The sequence below is a fragment of the Plasmodium malariae genome (genome assembly GCF_900090045.1).
Source record: "Plasmodium malariae genome assembly, chromosome: 14".
Classification (NCBI taxonomy): domain Eukaryota; phylum Apicomplexa; class Aconoidasida; order Haemosporida; family Plasmodiidae; genus Plasmodium; species Plasmodium malariae.
In genome coordinates, this window is record NC_041788.1 from 3441633 (window position 1) to 3458095 (window position 16463).

A 16463-nucleotide genomic window follows, 5' to 3' on the forward strand; every position below is an offset into this window, starting at 1 on the left:
TATGTGTATACGTACATACATACATACTTTACGTGTTTTCGTTTATATGCAAATGATGAAATTTCCATAGTTTTTTAGACTGAATTTTATCGTCGCATAAATATACACGTAAAGATGATCCTTTTACTTCTTTTAAATTATATCATAAAAAATAACAATATTTTAAAGAACTCTTTTCGAACTTTTAACAAACAACTTAATATTTTTAATTCTAATTTTATATGCATTCACCATAGATGATATCTATATATCCAGAAATGACTACATAACTCCATATTGCTTTAAAAGGGGTTGTTTTTATGTTTTTCTATTTTGTTTTATACTTTATCAGATTTTATTGTATCATACTAAATTTTATTGTACTGCTCTACATTGTATTGTATTATTTGTTATAAAAGGATATTTAATTTGGCATATCTCTAAAAACAAAAATAATAGTATATAAATTAGTTTACTTTCTTTTTTTTTTTTTTTTAATTGTAAAGAATATTGTAATTCATAAATATAATAAAAAAGATACATGTTTTTTTTAACCCTCTTTTTTTTTTTTTTTTTTTTAAGTCGTTTTCTATAATTGATCTTGAACGGGGAATAAAAAAATATAAGCAATTTTTCCTTTAAAAATATCATTATGTTATTATGCATAATAGCTTGAGGTAATTATGCAAAAGCCTGAACAAATGTAGTATTATATGTGTTTCACCTTTAAATTATTTTTCTTCAGAAGTTAAGTAGTTAACGCTTATTTAATTGATGCACATTATGTACATGTGTACATATACATGTATATATTTTTTCAAACTACTGTAAAAGGAAATAAACTCTTTGAAAATTTGAGCATATGAGCATAAGAGGAACTTATTCTTCTTCAGATAATTTATGTTCTTAAATATTTCTTTATTCTTGAAGTGCTTTTTTTTGTAACCCTTTAAATTGTATACGGGATATAAGAAATACTTAAGCAAAATAAGAGCAAAAGAATAATCTCAAGCGTTTGCATTCATGAACATGCACATAATACTTACGTACATATATAAACGTATTATATATATATGTATATACATTAATGCATAGTGAAGGGTATCTATTCCAATAACTGCAACATTGACTTTTTGAATATATAATGCTTTGAAGCTAGGTATATGGCAGGGAAAAAGCAAAAAAAAAAAAAAAGAAGAATATATTATACAGTATATAATAATAAAGTTAAAGTAGTATATGTGTTAATATACATGAGTGGAAGTATACAGTAAAGAGTTCAACTATTTAAAAGCATATGCTAAAAAAAGAAACATTTTGATAAAAAAAAAAAAAAAAAATATCATTAAAGATTAAACGAATTTGCTAATCCGCTGTTAGGTAATTTTTGTCAGAACAGTGAAAAAAAGGTGTTTATTAAAATTTTATGTTTCATAAAACCTACAAGTAATTCGCTGCTGGAAGTTTTTTTCCTTGAATATCCCGAGCCCTACCAATATTGCACCAAATGTACATACATACAAACATACATATGTATTTGTATATATATATATATATATATATGTATACGTACTTGTATATATACTTGCATATGCTCACACATTGACATTTGCTGTTCTTCGTAAACTTTTGCAATATAAAACTTATAAGAAAAATCGTATCATAAATATCTAAACTGTTTCTGTAAAGGGGGAAGCGTACCTTTACCAGATACCCAAGTCTAAATTAATCGACTTAATTTTTTTTTTTTTTCTTTTTTTTTTTTTGTTAAGTTCATCAAAAATAAGTGTTTAATTATTTAATAGAATGGAGTTCACTAAATGAACAGTGCTTTTTAGTTTGAACTTTTATTAACAATAACCTTGTGCCTTTAAAATTTATCGTACACCCTTCCTGATAAGTACATAATGGTAAGTTTGCAGAATGCAAGTTGATCAACTTCGAAGGGAGGATGTAGAAAAGTGAAAAAAAGGAAAAAGTAAAAAGAATAAAAAGTAGAGAGTAAAAAATGAAGAATATAAAAAAAAAAAATATAATAAAATATATAAAATATAACAAAAAAAATATATAAAATATAACAAAAAAAATATATAAAATATAACAAAATAAATATATAAAATGTAACAAATTAAATATATAAAATGTAACAAAATAAAGCGTAAAACAGCCTCACATACTTACGCACCCCTTGCTACCTTGCAGCTGTCCAACATATTCGGAAGCGTGTGTTCCATAGACCTAAATATAGACATTGATGATAGCAGAAAATTAACCTTTCTAAGGAAGGATAAAAAGGGAGACAAATGTCCAATTTTTTCCGATGGTGAAGATATTAATGGAATTGCAACCATAAGTTTAAAGCCCGGAAAAAAGTTTGAACATTATGGAATTAAATTAGAATTAATAGGTCAAATAAATATTTTAAATGATAAATCCAATTCTTATGATTTTTTTTCTATATCGAAGGATTTAGAGCCTCCAGGATTTTTGATTGAAAGCAAGCAATTTAAATGGAAATTTTCATCAGTTGATAAACAACATGAATCATATTTTGGAACTAATGTACAGTTAAGGTATTTTGTTAGACTGAATATTATAAAAGGCTATTCCGGAAACATACAAAAGGAAATAGATTTTATTGTTCAGAATTTATGTATACCTCCAGAAATTAATAATACTATAAAAATGGAAGTTGGAATAGAAGACTGTTTACATATAGAATTTGAGTATGACAAATCTAAGTATCATTTAAAAGATGTAGTAGTAGGTAAGGTTTACTTTTTATTAGCAAGGATAAAAATAAAACATATGGAATTAGATATTATTCAGATTGAAACATCAGGGATAGGTAAAAGTTATACTACTGAAACAGCAACTCTATCAAAATTCGAAATTATGGATGGTTCACCAACAAAATCTGAATGCATACCCGTTCGGTTGTATTTAAGTGGTTTTGATTTAACACCTACATATAAAAACATTCAAAATAAATTCTCTGTCAAGTATTATATTAATCTTATAATAGTTGATGAGGAAGAAAGAAGATATTTCAAGAAGCAGGAAATTTTCCTATGGAGAAAAAAACTTGGATAGTAGAAAACCTATTAGGACCTCGTTTGACAGCTTCATTACATCTTCTATTTTTTGTTCCTATGCGCATGTAGAAATGTGCAATAATTTACTTATTTGGAGTTATATAACTATGCAGATAAATGTATCAACTTCCATCTTTTAGAAGTGCCTGTGGAACTTTTTATGTGACCATCTGTATATTTATCTATGTGTATATCTTCTTTTTTTTTTTTATTATTTTGCTTTTCCTTTTTTAAGATAGTTATACGGAGCTTCCAAATTAAGGCACAAAATATTAGTATATTCCAGTTATGTGCACTCTAATATGTAGGTGATTTTTTTTTTTTTTTTTTTTTTTTTTTTTTGTAGCCTTCTTCAGCAATTCTATATGCACACGTATATCTCTGAAAGTGCAGAAGGCTACACGTTAGTGTTACTCATAATTTGTTTAGTAATATATAAATATGTACACACGCATGTATATATATATACGTGTGTCTGTGTGTAACTATTTTATTCTTTACGATAATATGTAAATAAATTACTATATTGTTTATATGCATTCACTTGTTTATCATGTCGCTTACACTTTAATTTCCGTGCGGCTGTACACTGTTTTTAAGCCTTTTTTTTTTTTTTTTTTTGGCTCACTATCTATCCATCTACCTGTGTATCTACCTATTTACCCACCTATCTATCTGCTTATCATTAAATTATTTTTTTTTCAGTATTACACAAATTTTTAATTAACAAAATTTATTAAAAAATAAAAAAAACGAAGGATATAAGAAGTTATGAATAAAAAGTTAAAATCGAAAAAATATTTATATAAATACAGGAATACCGTCGACAAAATTTTATTCAAAAAATGTAAATATTTTTTAAATGGTACCATTTTGCAATTATAATATTTTTTATAGAATGATAAAAATGTTCCAGTAGCGTGGGATGGAAAAATAAATGTGCTCGTATGTCCGTGCGTGTGTGTACTTCAGCATATGCATTTGCGTATGCATGAATGTATATTTAGTATGTACACGAGAAGCCTAGTGAGTATTTTTTTTTTTTTTTTTTCAAATATTGCACTGTAGAAGGAGTCTACAAATTGTGTAAGATGCCCTATGTTAAAATGGATTAAATTAATTTATCTTCTCTTTTGTTTGCTCATTTATTTTTTTTCTTCTATTATTTCTTCTATTATTTCTTCTATTATTTCTTCTTTTATTTCTTCTTTTATTTCTTCTTTTATTTCTTCTTTTTTTCTCTTTTTTTCTCTTTTTTTTTTCGTTTTTTTTTTCTTCTTTCCCTCTTGTTCAGTATTTCTCCTTGATCTCTTACCCCATCGCGGATATTGTTTGTATTTTTTTTTCCGTGGTATTTTTTAATAATATGCATATAACAGAGTAAGAATTAAGAAATATAATTTTTTTTTTTTTAAAATAACATAAGCTTTGTATCGTTGTAAGTTTTTGTATATATTTCACATATCAACACAAGAATAAAAAAGTATGTGAACTTACACTGTGGTGGCTACAGCTGTAAAAGTATGCATTGCGCGTTAAAAAGAAGCGTAAGTTTTTTTTTCTTATATATGTACATATATATACATAAATCCGCCGTTCTTATCCCCATATAACTATATATTGAAGCGTATATATAAGTGTATAAAGGAGCATATAAAGCCCCATATTAGCGTGTAATAAGAGACGTAGAAATACACACTTGTCAACACAAAGAACGCATTAGTCCACTATTACTAGGCTCGTCCTGCCCCCTTCCACCTCTTTTCTATTCTTTTTTTTTTTTTTAAAAAACAAAATATGGAAAAAAGTACAAAACGAAACAGGGAACGTTTTGGAAACATGCTGAAGGAAAGATACTCAAATAGACAAAAAGAGAATGAAATAAAATTATTTGAAAATATAAAAACTGACATCAGTATGATAATAAGTGAACATTTAAAGAAAAGATCCAAAACTGAATTTGAATTAACAACAATTGAAAAGAAATATATTTATTTAAAAAGTATATCTGAGGAATTAGAGAAGTTGCTAAAACAAGGAGATGTGGATGTAAAAAATAATGAACAGTTAATAAACAACTATTTTGAATATACTACTACTAATCTGGATTATATTTTTATAAAATATGAGAGTATAATAACTGATATGTCTGAAACGAATGAAGACATGAAATTAAGATTAAAAAATATTAAAGAAAAAGAACTAGTAGACTTTCAGAATTCATATGAATCAGTGAAAGAAAAGGCTAATAAATTAAATGAAATGAAACATAATATAATTAACATAAAAAATAAGTTAACACAGTTGAAGGAAGAAAATGAACATATAAAAAATGAAATAGATTTAAAAAAAAAAGAAGAAGTAGATATTGAAAAAAAGTATAAAGAATTATTATTACAAATTGAAGAATATAAAAAAGAATTTCAAAGCGTAAAAGAAAATTGTAATATTCAAATGAACGAAAAGAAGCAAAGTTCTATCAACTTAAGCACAATAGAGGAAAAAATGGGAAAAATAAAAACAGAAATACAAAAATTATTTTTGGAAAAGAAAAATGTGACTAGTGAATTAAGCACTTTAAGAGAAGATAACACAAATATTTTAAAAAATATGTTTGATTATAACACTAATTTAAATGTAAAATGTGAAAATTTAATACTAGAAATTAAAAGTTTAGAAAAGGAATTACAATGTATGAAGAGTGAAAAAGAGTTATTGCACGAAAGTTATCAAATGTTGGAAGTAAAGTTAAATGACGTGACGAAAATTTGTGATGAAAAAAAAAAAGAAGTGGAACAAATGTCTAGTATTGTAAAAAGACTAAGTGATGAACTAATTTTGGAAAAAAATAGTTTAAAAGAAAAGGAAAAAGAATGTTCTTGTCTAAACGATGAATATAATTTGTTGAAAAAGGAAAATTTATATCTTGTAGAGAAACATAATTCAGTTGAAAAAGAATTAGAAAAAATAAATAATTCCATATTGGATTATAAAAACATTTTTGAAGTAAAAAAAAATGAATTGGTAGATATAGAATTAATGAAAGAGAAAAATGAAAAAACGAAATTCGAGATTTTAAATTTTATTGAGAATTCTGAAAAGCTGTTACTAGAGCAAAAGAACTTCTTTTTTAAAATTTCAAAATTTTTAAATTTAATAAATTTATCAAATGAAGAATGCATAAGTTTGCAAAATGAAAGAAATTTGCAAAAGGAAAATAATAGCACACAACAAAATTATGAACAGGTGCATACAGATTTTGGCAATTTGTGTAATGATGTTAAGGGCAAAATTATTCTGGAAAAAAAACTGCAAAACGATATTAACAGTTCTAGGAGAAACATACATAAAAAGGAAGAGGAAATACAAGCTTTTCAAGAAAGTAAAAAGACGTTAGAACAGAATCTACAAAATATCATACAGAAAAAAGAGACATATGAAAAGGAAATGGAAAATAGGCAAAACAATTCTGAACACAAAATAAAAGAAACTACAGATATGTTGAAAGAAAAATATGAACAGCTAGCCGAAAGTTTAGCAAGTCAGCTAAAGACAAAACATGTAGAGCACAATAATTTTTTAAAGCATGGAGAGAAGGAAAAATTAGAATATGATTTTCAAATTTTTAAATCGGATATAATTTCTAGTCTCGAAAAAGAAAGAGTTGAAAAGAAAAAGAAAATTATCGAAATAGACATGGAGCTCAAAATATATCAACAAAAGTATAGTTCCATAAAAGCTGTTTGATCAATAAGTGTAAACACACTTGAATAAATTTTGTGCAATGAGATGTAGTGAATAATTGGGTCGGATATTTATTCATTCGGGTACGCACTTAAGTGAACAGTGCTATGTGTCACATATGGGTTTCCCTTGTGTTAATTGTTTGTTTTGTTTATGTTGTGAACATGTTATTTACATTTCTTGCGCATGTTGTATGTGTATTGAACGCTGTGATAATTCAGGAGGGAAATAAAAATAGCAGCAGAAAGATATATTTCTCTTTTATTCTTTATTATTAATTTTTCCTTTTTTACTTAAATATTTATTGTAACTTACTTAACGACAGTTCCTAATTAACTTCATGTGTAAAATTGTTTTTATGTGATTTCGTAAAGTTGTAGGTAAATATATAAACGTTATAAAGCTTAAGCATATGGCATCAGAATAGACCCTTTTGTTTCATAAACTTATTGTGTTTTATTTTGCTTTGTTTTTCTTTGTATTGCTTTGTGTAGCTTTGAGCTGCTTCGAGCCGTTTCATGCTGCTTCGTACTAATTTGTATTGTTTACTGTTTTGTTATTTTTTATTTTTATTTTTTCTTGTTTTAATTTTATTTGTTATTATCATATTATATTTTTTTTGGCAATTAATTTGTTTGTTTCAAATCTTGCTACAACGAAACAATTTAATTATATATGAATAATGGTGGAATTACATAAGAGCACATGGAGCTTCAGCTAACTTTTATATATGCGCGTTGGCAAAAGGATTTTAAGTTCCTCAAAAATTGGGGTCTTTCTAAATATATGCATACAAACACGCATATACATATATAATACAAATATATACATATATAATATGCATGTACGTATGTATGTATGTATCTGCGTATGTATGTATTCTTTTAAGTATATATACATATGAGCACGCTTAAGTGCCGATTCTAAAAATAAATAATGCTAAAATTTTACAAGGGAAAAGTATAATAAGGAAAAGAAAAAAAGGGGATGGTCACAAGTTTCTTAACGCATATTATATTGCAAATACCTCTTTTAAGAACGTGTACAAAAATATATTTCATTCATATATTCATTATTTACATATATATACGTCGCACGGATGAGTAGATAAATATGTTGTACAGTATATAAGCTAATACATGAATATACGAAAAAGCAAAAAACAAATTGCCAATCATACAATAAGATTAAATTATAAAAATAAAAAAATAAAAAAATGAAATTATGGCTATGCTTTTGTTGAAGCAACTATAAAACGTATTATTTTTTGTTAAAAATGTCAGTGCATTTTACATATACATATATAAATAGATATATATGTATATTACATATTTACAAAGTAATGTAACATTCTGCCAATTTAATGCAGCAGCATTAAAATAAGTGCAATATCACAGGGAAATATGTTAAAGAAGATGATTTAAATATAATATTCGTTTGGAGTAAAATTTATTTTGTGCAAATGAAAAGAAAAGTAATTATATATTGTGTACGTATGTGTGGTACATCCTAGTTTATTTTGTTTCCTCAGCATAAACTTACATGCTCCGTAGACCTTTAAAAAATGATAAAGGGCGTACTTATAACTAATAATAGCGGGAAACCAAGATTCCTTCGGTTCTATGATGGAAGCGTATATAACATATGATAGGAAAAGCAAAACTTATTACAACTTTATTATTATTGTTACTGTTTTTTATTTTGCTTTATTTTATTGTTTATTTTGCTTTATTTTATTGTTTATTTTGCTTTATTTTATTGTTTATTTTGCTTTATTATATTGTTTATTTTGCTTTATTTTATTGTTTATTTTTTTTATTTTATCTTTTATTTTTTTTATTTTATCTTTTATTTTTTTTATTTTTTATTATTTATTATTTATTTTTTTCCATTTATGGAAATTATTATTTTTTTAACTTTTCGCTCACCCCTTTTTTAGAGTCATGAAAGACAACAGTTGATAACCAAGAGAGTCCATGAAATTATAAAAAATAGACCACCAAATGAATGCTGTTGTTTTATTGAGGATGAGGAATTATTTGCTTCTGATGTAAAGGTCGTTTACAGGTTAGTAGAAAACTGTTAAGCACCGTTCCCAATTTCGAATATCCTTAAAAACGTAAATATATGCATATTTTTATAAAATAATTGTAGGCACTTTGCTACCTTATACTTTGTTTTTATTATTGATTCCATGGAAAGTGAGTTAGGAATTTTAGACTTAATTCAAGTGAGAAAAAACAAAAAAATGAATGGAAAAAAAGCGAAAAATAGCATATGCCCTAATTGCAACGTTCGCATTTGTACGTGTATTTAGAAAAAATGCTTCATTAATTTTTTTTATCGTGAGGCAACATATAATTTTATTAGGAAAAAAACAGATATACGCATGTACATAGTACCTACGTGATATATACGTAAATACATTTTTTTTTTTTTTTGTTTCCCGCCTATGAAGGTTTTCGTGCAAGTTTTAGACGCAAACTTTGAAAATGTTTGTGAACTCGATCTAATATATAATTATGAACAGGTATGTCTACGACAAAACTAGCCACAATAAGATAAAGTAACACACGTATTTAATTCTACATAAATACATATTTTCCTCTTTTTTCACTTTTCTGATTTATTAGACGAACTATATTTTAGATGAAATAATAATGGGAGGTATGTATATAAAATAGCACCAAAAGTTGTATGAATAGTACTAATGTGAAAATATATTTGTGGATTGATTTACTTTGTTTTGCTGAAATTTGCTTTATAATACTTTATTCTGCTTCATAATACTTTATTACGCTTTATTTTATTCTGTTTTATTTATATTTATATGTTTATTTTTTTTTTTTTTTTTAAGGTATCGTGTTAGAAACAAATATAGACGCTATAATTAATTCAATTAATGGATCAAAAAAGTTGATTGAAAGTGAGTCTTCTTTTTTCGGTGATTAAATAATGCACATGTACATATCAATAAAAGATTGGAAGAATTACTAGCTAACTAATTTATAAAGTGCTACAGTAGAAAATGAGAAAAACGTTGAATGAAAGATAGCACAGTAGTATTACACCAATGATAGTAATAGTACAAATAAAAATTACCTACAAAAGAAGGGTTAAAATAATGGTTAAGTGTAATAATTACGTATGCCATGGGAATGTAACTTATTTTAAAAAGATATTTTTATTCCATTAAATAGGTGTGTGCTGCTATGAGTAAATGGGTAAAGAACAGTAAATGTTTTTGACGTATATTCGTGTATGTAATACGTATTATATGTTATGTATGAAGATATGTATGTACGTATGTATGTATGTACATATATACATATATATTGTTTTTAAATTCTATTTGTGAATATGTTCATATACAATATCATGTTTACGCAATTTTTTTCAAAACAACACGTCATTTTATACGCATAAACAAATGTCACAAGAAAAACAAAATTTCGCTAACATTATTATCCATTAAATATGAATATAATGGAATATATGAAATTGCATATGATATAAAATCATGAATTTGTACAAACTCTTTTGCATACATATTTAACAAAAAAAAAAAAAAAAAAAAAAAAGGGTAAAAAAGAAAAGAAATGCAAATATAAGCGAAGATAAAAATTTCATATCAAAATAGACTTCAAAAATGGTGTAACATATATTACAACAAAGTGAAGGTATAGGCTAGCAGTATGTACCCAAGGGATACGTATGTTTACATGTGCATATGCACAACGCATAGGTGGGTCTTCACACCCAGCTGAAAAATTTTGTAAGATGATTAAATACTTTAGGAGGGAGCATGCGTGTTTGTATGTATGTACGTATGTACATATGTACGCATGTGCAATTATGGGGGTGTGTAAAATTTAATCAAAACTCAAATCTAAATCATCTGGGTGATATTTTTTTTTTGTGATATTGTATAACTGAAAAGAGTCAACGGGTCCCATTTCAGTTATGTATAATGTTATTAAATGTTCAGGAATGTAATCATATTTAGGGATTCGAACGAATACATTTTCCGCACCATTATAAATCATAGATGGACCTGGTTGCAATTCATTTTGCCTTAATGGGTCATATAAAGGATCATAGATTAATTTAAATAATGGTAATACAATTGTCACAGGTTTGGAATTAAATTGAGCCGAACATGCAATATTGTACCCACCAATTTTTGTTATTGCACCACCAGATGATGAAACAGCTACTGAGCCTAAAACAACTTTTGTTACTTTTGGTATAACTGCAAAAACAGCAGAGTCGGGTATATATGTTGTATCTACTCCATCTTCACTTAGTAACTGTGCCATACGAAAACCATTTCTATTTATATCTCCACCAACAACTATAACTGATATTCCGTCTTTTTTTTTATTAATTGTTTTTAAAAATTTCTCAACACCTACAGAATATCCCATAGTTAAAATAACATCATTTTCCATGAACAAGTCATATGAAGTTCTTTGTTCAGCCTCTTCCCATGATGTGTCAATTTCTGCAATTAATTCGGTTATTCCTTCTATAATAGAATGTTTCAATGTATTTGTTGCTGGTATTTTATAAGTGTTCTGTTTTGATTTGTTTTCAAAATAAAAGGAAATAGAGTTTTCAAAATTTATAATTTCTCGTTCATATAAGAAACTATTATTTACACTTTTACTTGTCAAGTCATCAATTATTACATTATTATTTTTATTTAATGTATCTATATAATTATTATTATACAAATACAATTGTTTGAAATGTTCTGTTCGTATTATAGCTAATACTCTTCTTATAATATTCGGTATAATAAAAAACATTTTATTATCTTTAATAATTTCTTTTCCTAAAAATTTTATTATTTCAATTAAATCATGCACACTATTCCAATTTGATATCTCTACCACTTTTTTAAGAACTTCCGCAATCTTTTTTCCTATTAAATTACTTCCTTTAATATCTCCATTTTTAAATCCTGCGTTTAGTATATTTACAATACCCTTTAACCAGTACGCAACAATTATTTCTTTTTGTCTTTCTTTCTTTAATTTTTCACTTTTTTTTTTTTTTTTCTCAAATATTATTTCCTCCTTATTGCTTTCATTATCATTACATCCGCTGCTCTTTAAATATTCCTTCGTATCTGTCGTTAGGTTACCTTCTATAGGGAACAATTTTTTTTCATCTCTCTTTTGCTTTGAATTACTACTACAGCGGTGTTTATTATTATTATTATTATTATTATCTTCTACGTTATTATATATGGTTTCAATTTTTACATAGGGTTTATTCGTGGTTCTATGCACGTCTTCTACATTCGTTTTCACATTTTGTTCTTTATTAATATTTGATTGTTCATAATAATTATCAATATCGTTATTCGTACGAATTTCTTTACTATTATTATTTATTTCTGAAGGGTAATTTATATCCTTTTTTTTTGCGCTGTTTTTATTTACCGTAGTATCGTCTACATTTTTATGTAAAATTGTTTCATCTGTGTTCTTACATTCGTTTTTACTATTATAACTGGTGTTAATTTTGACGTTTATGTTTTTACTTGTGACATCATTTAAATCATAGTTTGAATTTGCGCTATTTTTTATCTTTATAACTTCTTCATAAACATTATTTTTGATTTGCAAATCCATGCTTTTTTTCGTCCTTTTTCGTTAATTTTTGTTTTGTCCTTTTGTATTAATCTTTTTGTTATTGTTTTTTTCTTTAAAAAGATTTTTTTTCTTAAATTTTTGTTAGTAATTCATCTTACAACTGTTGGAGGGGTGACAGGAAATGTGTTCACTTGTCATTGGATATGTACACGTGCGTATGTGCATAAGAGCATATAGATACATTTATACATATATATATATATATATATATATATATATATATATATTGTAGTGTTAAAATGTGGATTTGATACTATGCTTATATTTTATATTCTAAGTATACCAACATTTTACTGGAACAAAATGAAATTAACAAGAAAAAAATGAAACATAGGTAAAAATCATATAACGTGAAGTATTTTAAAAAATATTAAAATAAATAATAACAAGATGGTATATATCTACACATAAAAAAATAATATTTAAAAAATATTCTTTCTTAAATGAGAAAAAAAGTTCTCACATATATAATATACACATATATATATATATATATATATTTATGTACGAACATACATATATATATGTACATATACATATACTTACAACTTATTAACACGTGAATAAAAAATAATACGCTATTGCATAACTATAATTAAATAGCAGCAAATTTTCATGGAGTCCCCAAAGAAAGATAAAATGGTTAATATGGTTTAATATTTGATGTAAGCCAAAAATAATTATGGCAATACAGCAATTTCGTAAAAATATTTTATATGAAATAATTATTGCGTGTTTGGATTTTGCTTTATCCTTTCATTATATAAGTATTTTTGTTCATTCAATTCAGCAGATTCAAGTTAAATACATACTAATATTAAAAAAAAAAAAAAAATTAGCTGAAATGTATATATATTTATATATATTTTTATATTTATGTGTAATATATGTAATATTTATCAAATAAAAAGCAGTAAACCTTTTGAACATTTTTTTTTTTTACGCTTTGTACGAGTGTTGAGAAAATTCTATTTTTTCTCATAATAATTTTTTACATATATTTTAATTATATCTTCAGCACAATTTTTGAACGTTTTTACGTAAAGTTTGTATAAGGGTGGACAAAAATAAAATAAGGCATAAGTACATGTATTTATATTTATATATATAAACATGTGTGTAAAATACTTCAGTATATTTTTTAAAGAATGAAAAATAAAAAGATCTTTTAACTGTAACTCTATGAATGTGATAGGAGAAGAGTTATTATTTCGTAATCAAAAAAATATGTAGAGGGTAAAAATTAAATGCACATTTATATAACTGTAAATATAAAAATTATAAAAAAAAAAAATTTTAATATGTATATATATAAATATATATATATTTATATATAAGAAAATTTTGTTGAGGCTTTTGGAAAATAGGAAGAGAAATATCATAAAAGAATATTCGTTAAAAATATTATTCTTCCTTTTCACAAATAGACGTTCATTGTTCAGGTGTACATATATATTTTTACATGGATGCACATATATATGCATATATGTATTTAAGAAAGCTTGTGCTATAACATATGTACAATTTTTGAAAAAGTTCATGCTTTTTATGTCATTCAAAATTATTGGGCTCCTTATTTATTATATGATTTATGCTATCTTCCTTTTATATGGTAATTCTTCATTTAACATAAGGGTAGCATATGTTAAAACATTACTTTTTTTTAAAAAAATTTTGAAAAGTAAAAATTTATAAGTAACTTAACTTCTTAATGTATATATATTCTTAAATACGTTTCCCATAAATTGAAAAATTATAATCATTAAATTTCCCATAGCATGTATTTTTTTAAGAAGGACAATTCTGATCTTAGCAGCTCCCAAACGTCCTTTACTTTTATCCAGTTGTTTCTTTAAATTTGTACATGTAATCTTTTTTTATTTTTTCATCAATGTATATGTTTATAAATGTTTATATATATATGTATATATATATGGACGTACGCTAGAGTAATAATAGACTCACTTTACTTTTCGTAGTAAGAAGTATTTTCGAATTGAAAAAAGAGAAGAAAAATTATGAATAGGTATAAAAATAGTATTTAATTTATAATTAACTCAAAAATAAGAGAAAAAATAAAATGGAAGATGGAAGTTTTGATGAAAAATTTGCGAATTCTATTTTGCTAGAATCGTTGAAGGAAGCGCTTAAACAAATGATAGATGAGTTTTACGTAGAAAAGGAAATTGGCATTAAAATTTATAAAGAAGCCTGTATGGTTGGTTAAATATATAGTCGTGCAGGATGTATATACACACATATATATATACAAGCACAAATTATACTTTACATATTTATATGTATAGTGCACCTCTTTTACGTTATCTTTTTTATTTTTATTTTGCAGAATATGAAAAAAGAAATACTGGAGAATTCAAGTCAACTATCAGATGTGAATATTGGTGGGCAGTTAAAAAGTTATTACTGCAGAAATGATGTTTGGACATTTTTTTTTAAAAATTCTCTTTTTAAAATTACTAAGAATAAAAAACCAAAAAATACGTCAAAGGATTATAAGAACTATCAACCACTGAATTTAAGAGTGTACAAGAATTTTTATGATAAAAAGGAGAAGTTCTTAAAAGATTGTATAGACAATAATAATGTGAAATTTTTTAAAAACTTTGGAAAGCTTTATGCACGTATTGTTCATAATGAAAACAATGAAAATGATACGGATGACACATTTTTCTATTATGATGGATTAATAAAAATATTGTGCGTTGAGGATTCGCTTATATAAATAAAAGGAGATAAATGCATATATATATATATTATGTATATGTATTTATGTGCATTATTATGTATATAAGTATGGATATATGTGTATGTGTGAACATGTGCATATATATATATATATGCATTTATATCAATGATAAAGGAAAAAAAGAAATAATATCTTTTTACTAATTTTAATTAAAATTAAATACTATACTAAAGCGTGAAAAAAAAAATATTTGTGTGTATATCTAAACTGTAAAATATTTATCAAGTTGAAGCGTCGCTTTGCTTAATATGTAATTGGGAGAAGGCTACTTTTATGTGTATTTATTTTTTTACAAATATGCAGTATATATAAGGAAAAAAAAAAAGCACTGTGGTAGATAGCTTTTGATTAAGAAAAAACGAAAAAAAAAAATTAATGTAATAAAAATGCTTATTTATAGGATGAGCACAAACCTTACAAATTTAAGAAAAATTTTGTATAATTTTTCATAATTAAAATTTAGTGAGTTAATTTTTATGAACCATTATTAGAATTTATGGAATATGCCGTTTGTTTTTGTGTATTAAAAAAAAATATATTCAAATTATATATATATATATATATATATATATATATATATATATATATTTATGTACATATATATATATATAACTGTTTTGTAAACATAAATTATATGGAGGATATATTAAATTTATCCTGCGTACTTACATTTATTAATAATACTTATAATTTATATTTAAGTGGATATAAATGCCCACGTTTTGAACAATTTGATATTTTTTCATTAATTTTAACTTCGATTTTTTTTTTTTTTTTAAATTATGTTTTAAAAATAACTAATTAAACACGAAAAGACATTATATGATAATAGTTTCAATAATATTAGTATTCTCGCATAAGTATATATATATATGTATATATAAATATATAAAAGTCTCATATTCAAAGATATGTTAGTGTATGCAATGATTAAGAAAAAATATAAATTTCTTTAAAACATGGAGAATTTGCATTAAACATAATATACCACAAATAATTAAAAGAAGGAAATATTTTAGCTACTGTATTAGGACGTAAATTATAAAAATACTCGATGAATTGTGAAGAAAATTAAAGTAAAAAAAAATATTATGAATTCTGTATAGCGCGTTAAAATTGTACATATATCTATATGTATATATATGTACACTTATCTATGTGAGACTATAAAAATATGGCAAAACAGTTTGCGTTATTTTTTTTATATGTAGATAT

At 24.8% G+C, this 16463-nt stretch overlaps 5 protein-coding genes across 5 annotated transcripts; 4 read left to right on the forward strand and 1 right to left on the reverse strand.

The window, feature by feature from the left end:
• Nucleotides 1–1886: 1886 nt before the first annotated feature.
• On the forward strand, nt 1887–3072 carry VPS26 (vacuolar protein sorting-associated protein 26, putative; the record flags this gene model as incomplete). The annotated part of the gene is made up of 2 exons (XM_029008436.1): nt 1887–1889; nt 2182–3072. The coding sequence occupies 2 exons, from the start codon at nt 1887–1889 to the stop codon at nt 3070–3072; spliced, it is 894 nt and encodes a 297-aa protein (XP_028864726.1).
• Nucleotides 3073–4871: 1799 nt separating this feature from the next.
• On the forward strand, nt 4872–6821 carry PmUG01_14083600 (conserved Plasmodium protein, unknown function; the record flags this gene model as incomplete). Its single annotated transcript, XM_029008437.1, has 1 exon — nt 4872–6821. The coding sequence occupies one exon, from the start codon at nt 4872–4874 to the stop codon at nt 6819–6821; it is 1950 nt and encodes a 649-aa protein (XP_028864727.1).
• A 1561-nt stretch (nt 6822–8382) lies between these two features.
• PmUG01_14083700 (AP-3 complex subunit sigma, putative) lies at nt 8383–9770 on the forward strand (the record flags this gene model as incomplete). Its single annotated transcript, XM_029008438.1, has 6 exons — nt 8383–8451; nt 8758–8885; nt 8973–9048; nt 9277–9348; nt 9452–9485; nt 9676–9770. 6 exons carry the CDS (start codon nt 8383–8385, stop codon nt 9768–9770), a joined length of 474 nt encoding a protein of 157 aa, XP_028864728.1.
• A 920-nt stretch (nt 9771–10690) lies between these two features.
• Nucleotides 10691–12460, reverse strand: PmUG01_14083800 (translation initiation factor eIF-2B subunit beta, putative; the record flags this gene model as incomplete). The annotated part of the gene is made up of 1 exon (XM_029008439.1): nt 10691–12460. The coding sequence occupies one exon, from the start codon at nt 12458–12460 to the stop codon at nt 10691–10693; it is 1770 nt and encodes a 589-aa protein (XP_028864729.1).
• A 2101-nt stretch (nt 12461–14561) lies between these two features.
• On the forward strand, nt 14562–15224 carry PmUG01_14083900 (conserved Plasmodium protein, unknown function; the record flags this gene model as incomplete). The annotated part of the gene is made up of 2 exons (XM_029008440.1): nt 14562–14699; nt 14829–15224. The coding sequence occupies 2 exons, from the start codon at nt 14562–14564 to the stop codon at nt 15222–15224; spliced, it is 534 nt and encodes a 177-aa protein (XP_028864730.1).
• Between the last annotated feature and the right edge of the window lie 1239 nt (nt 15225–16463).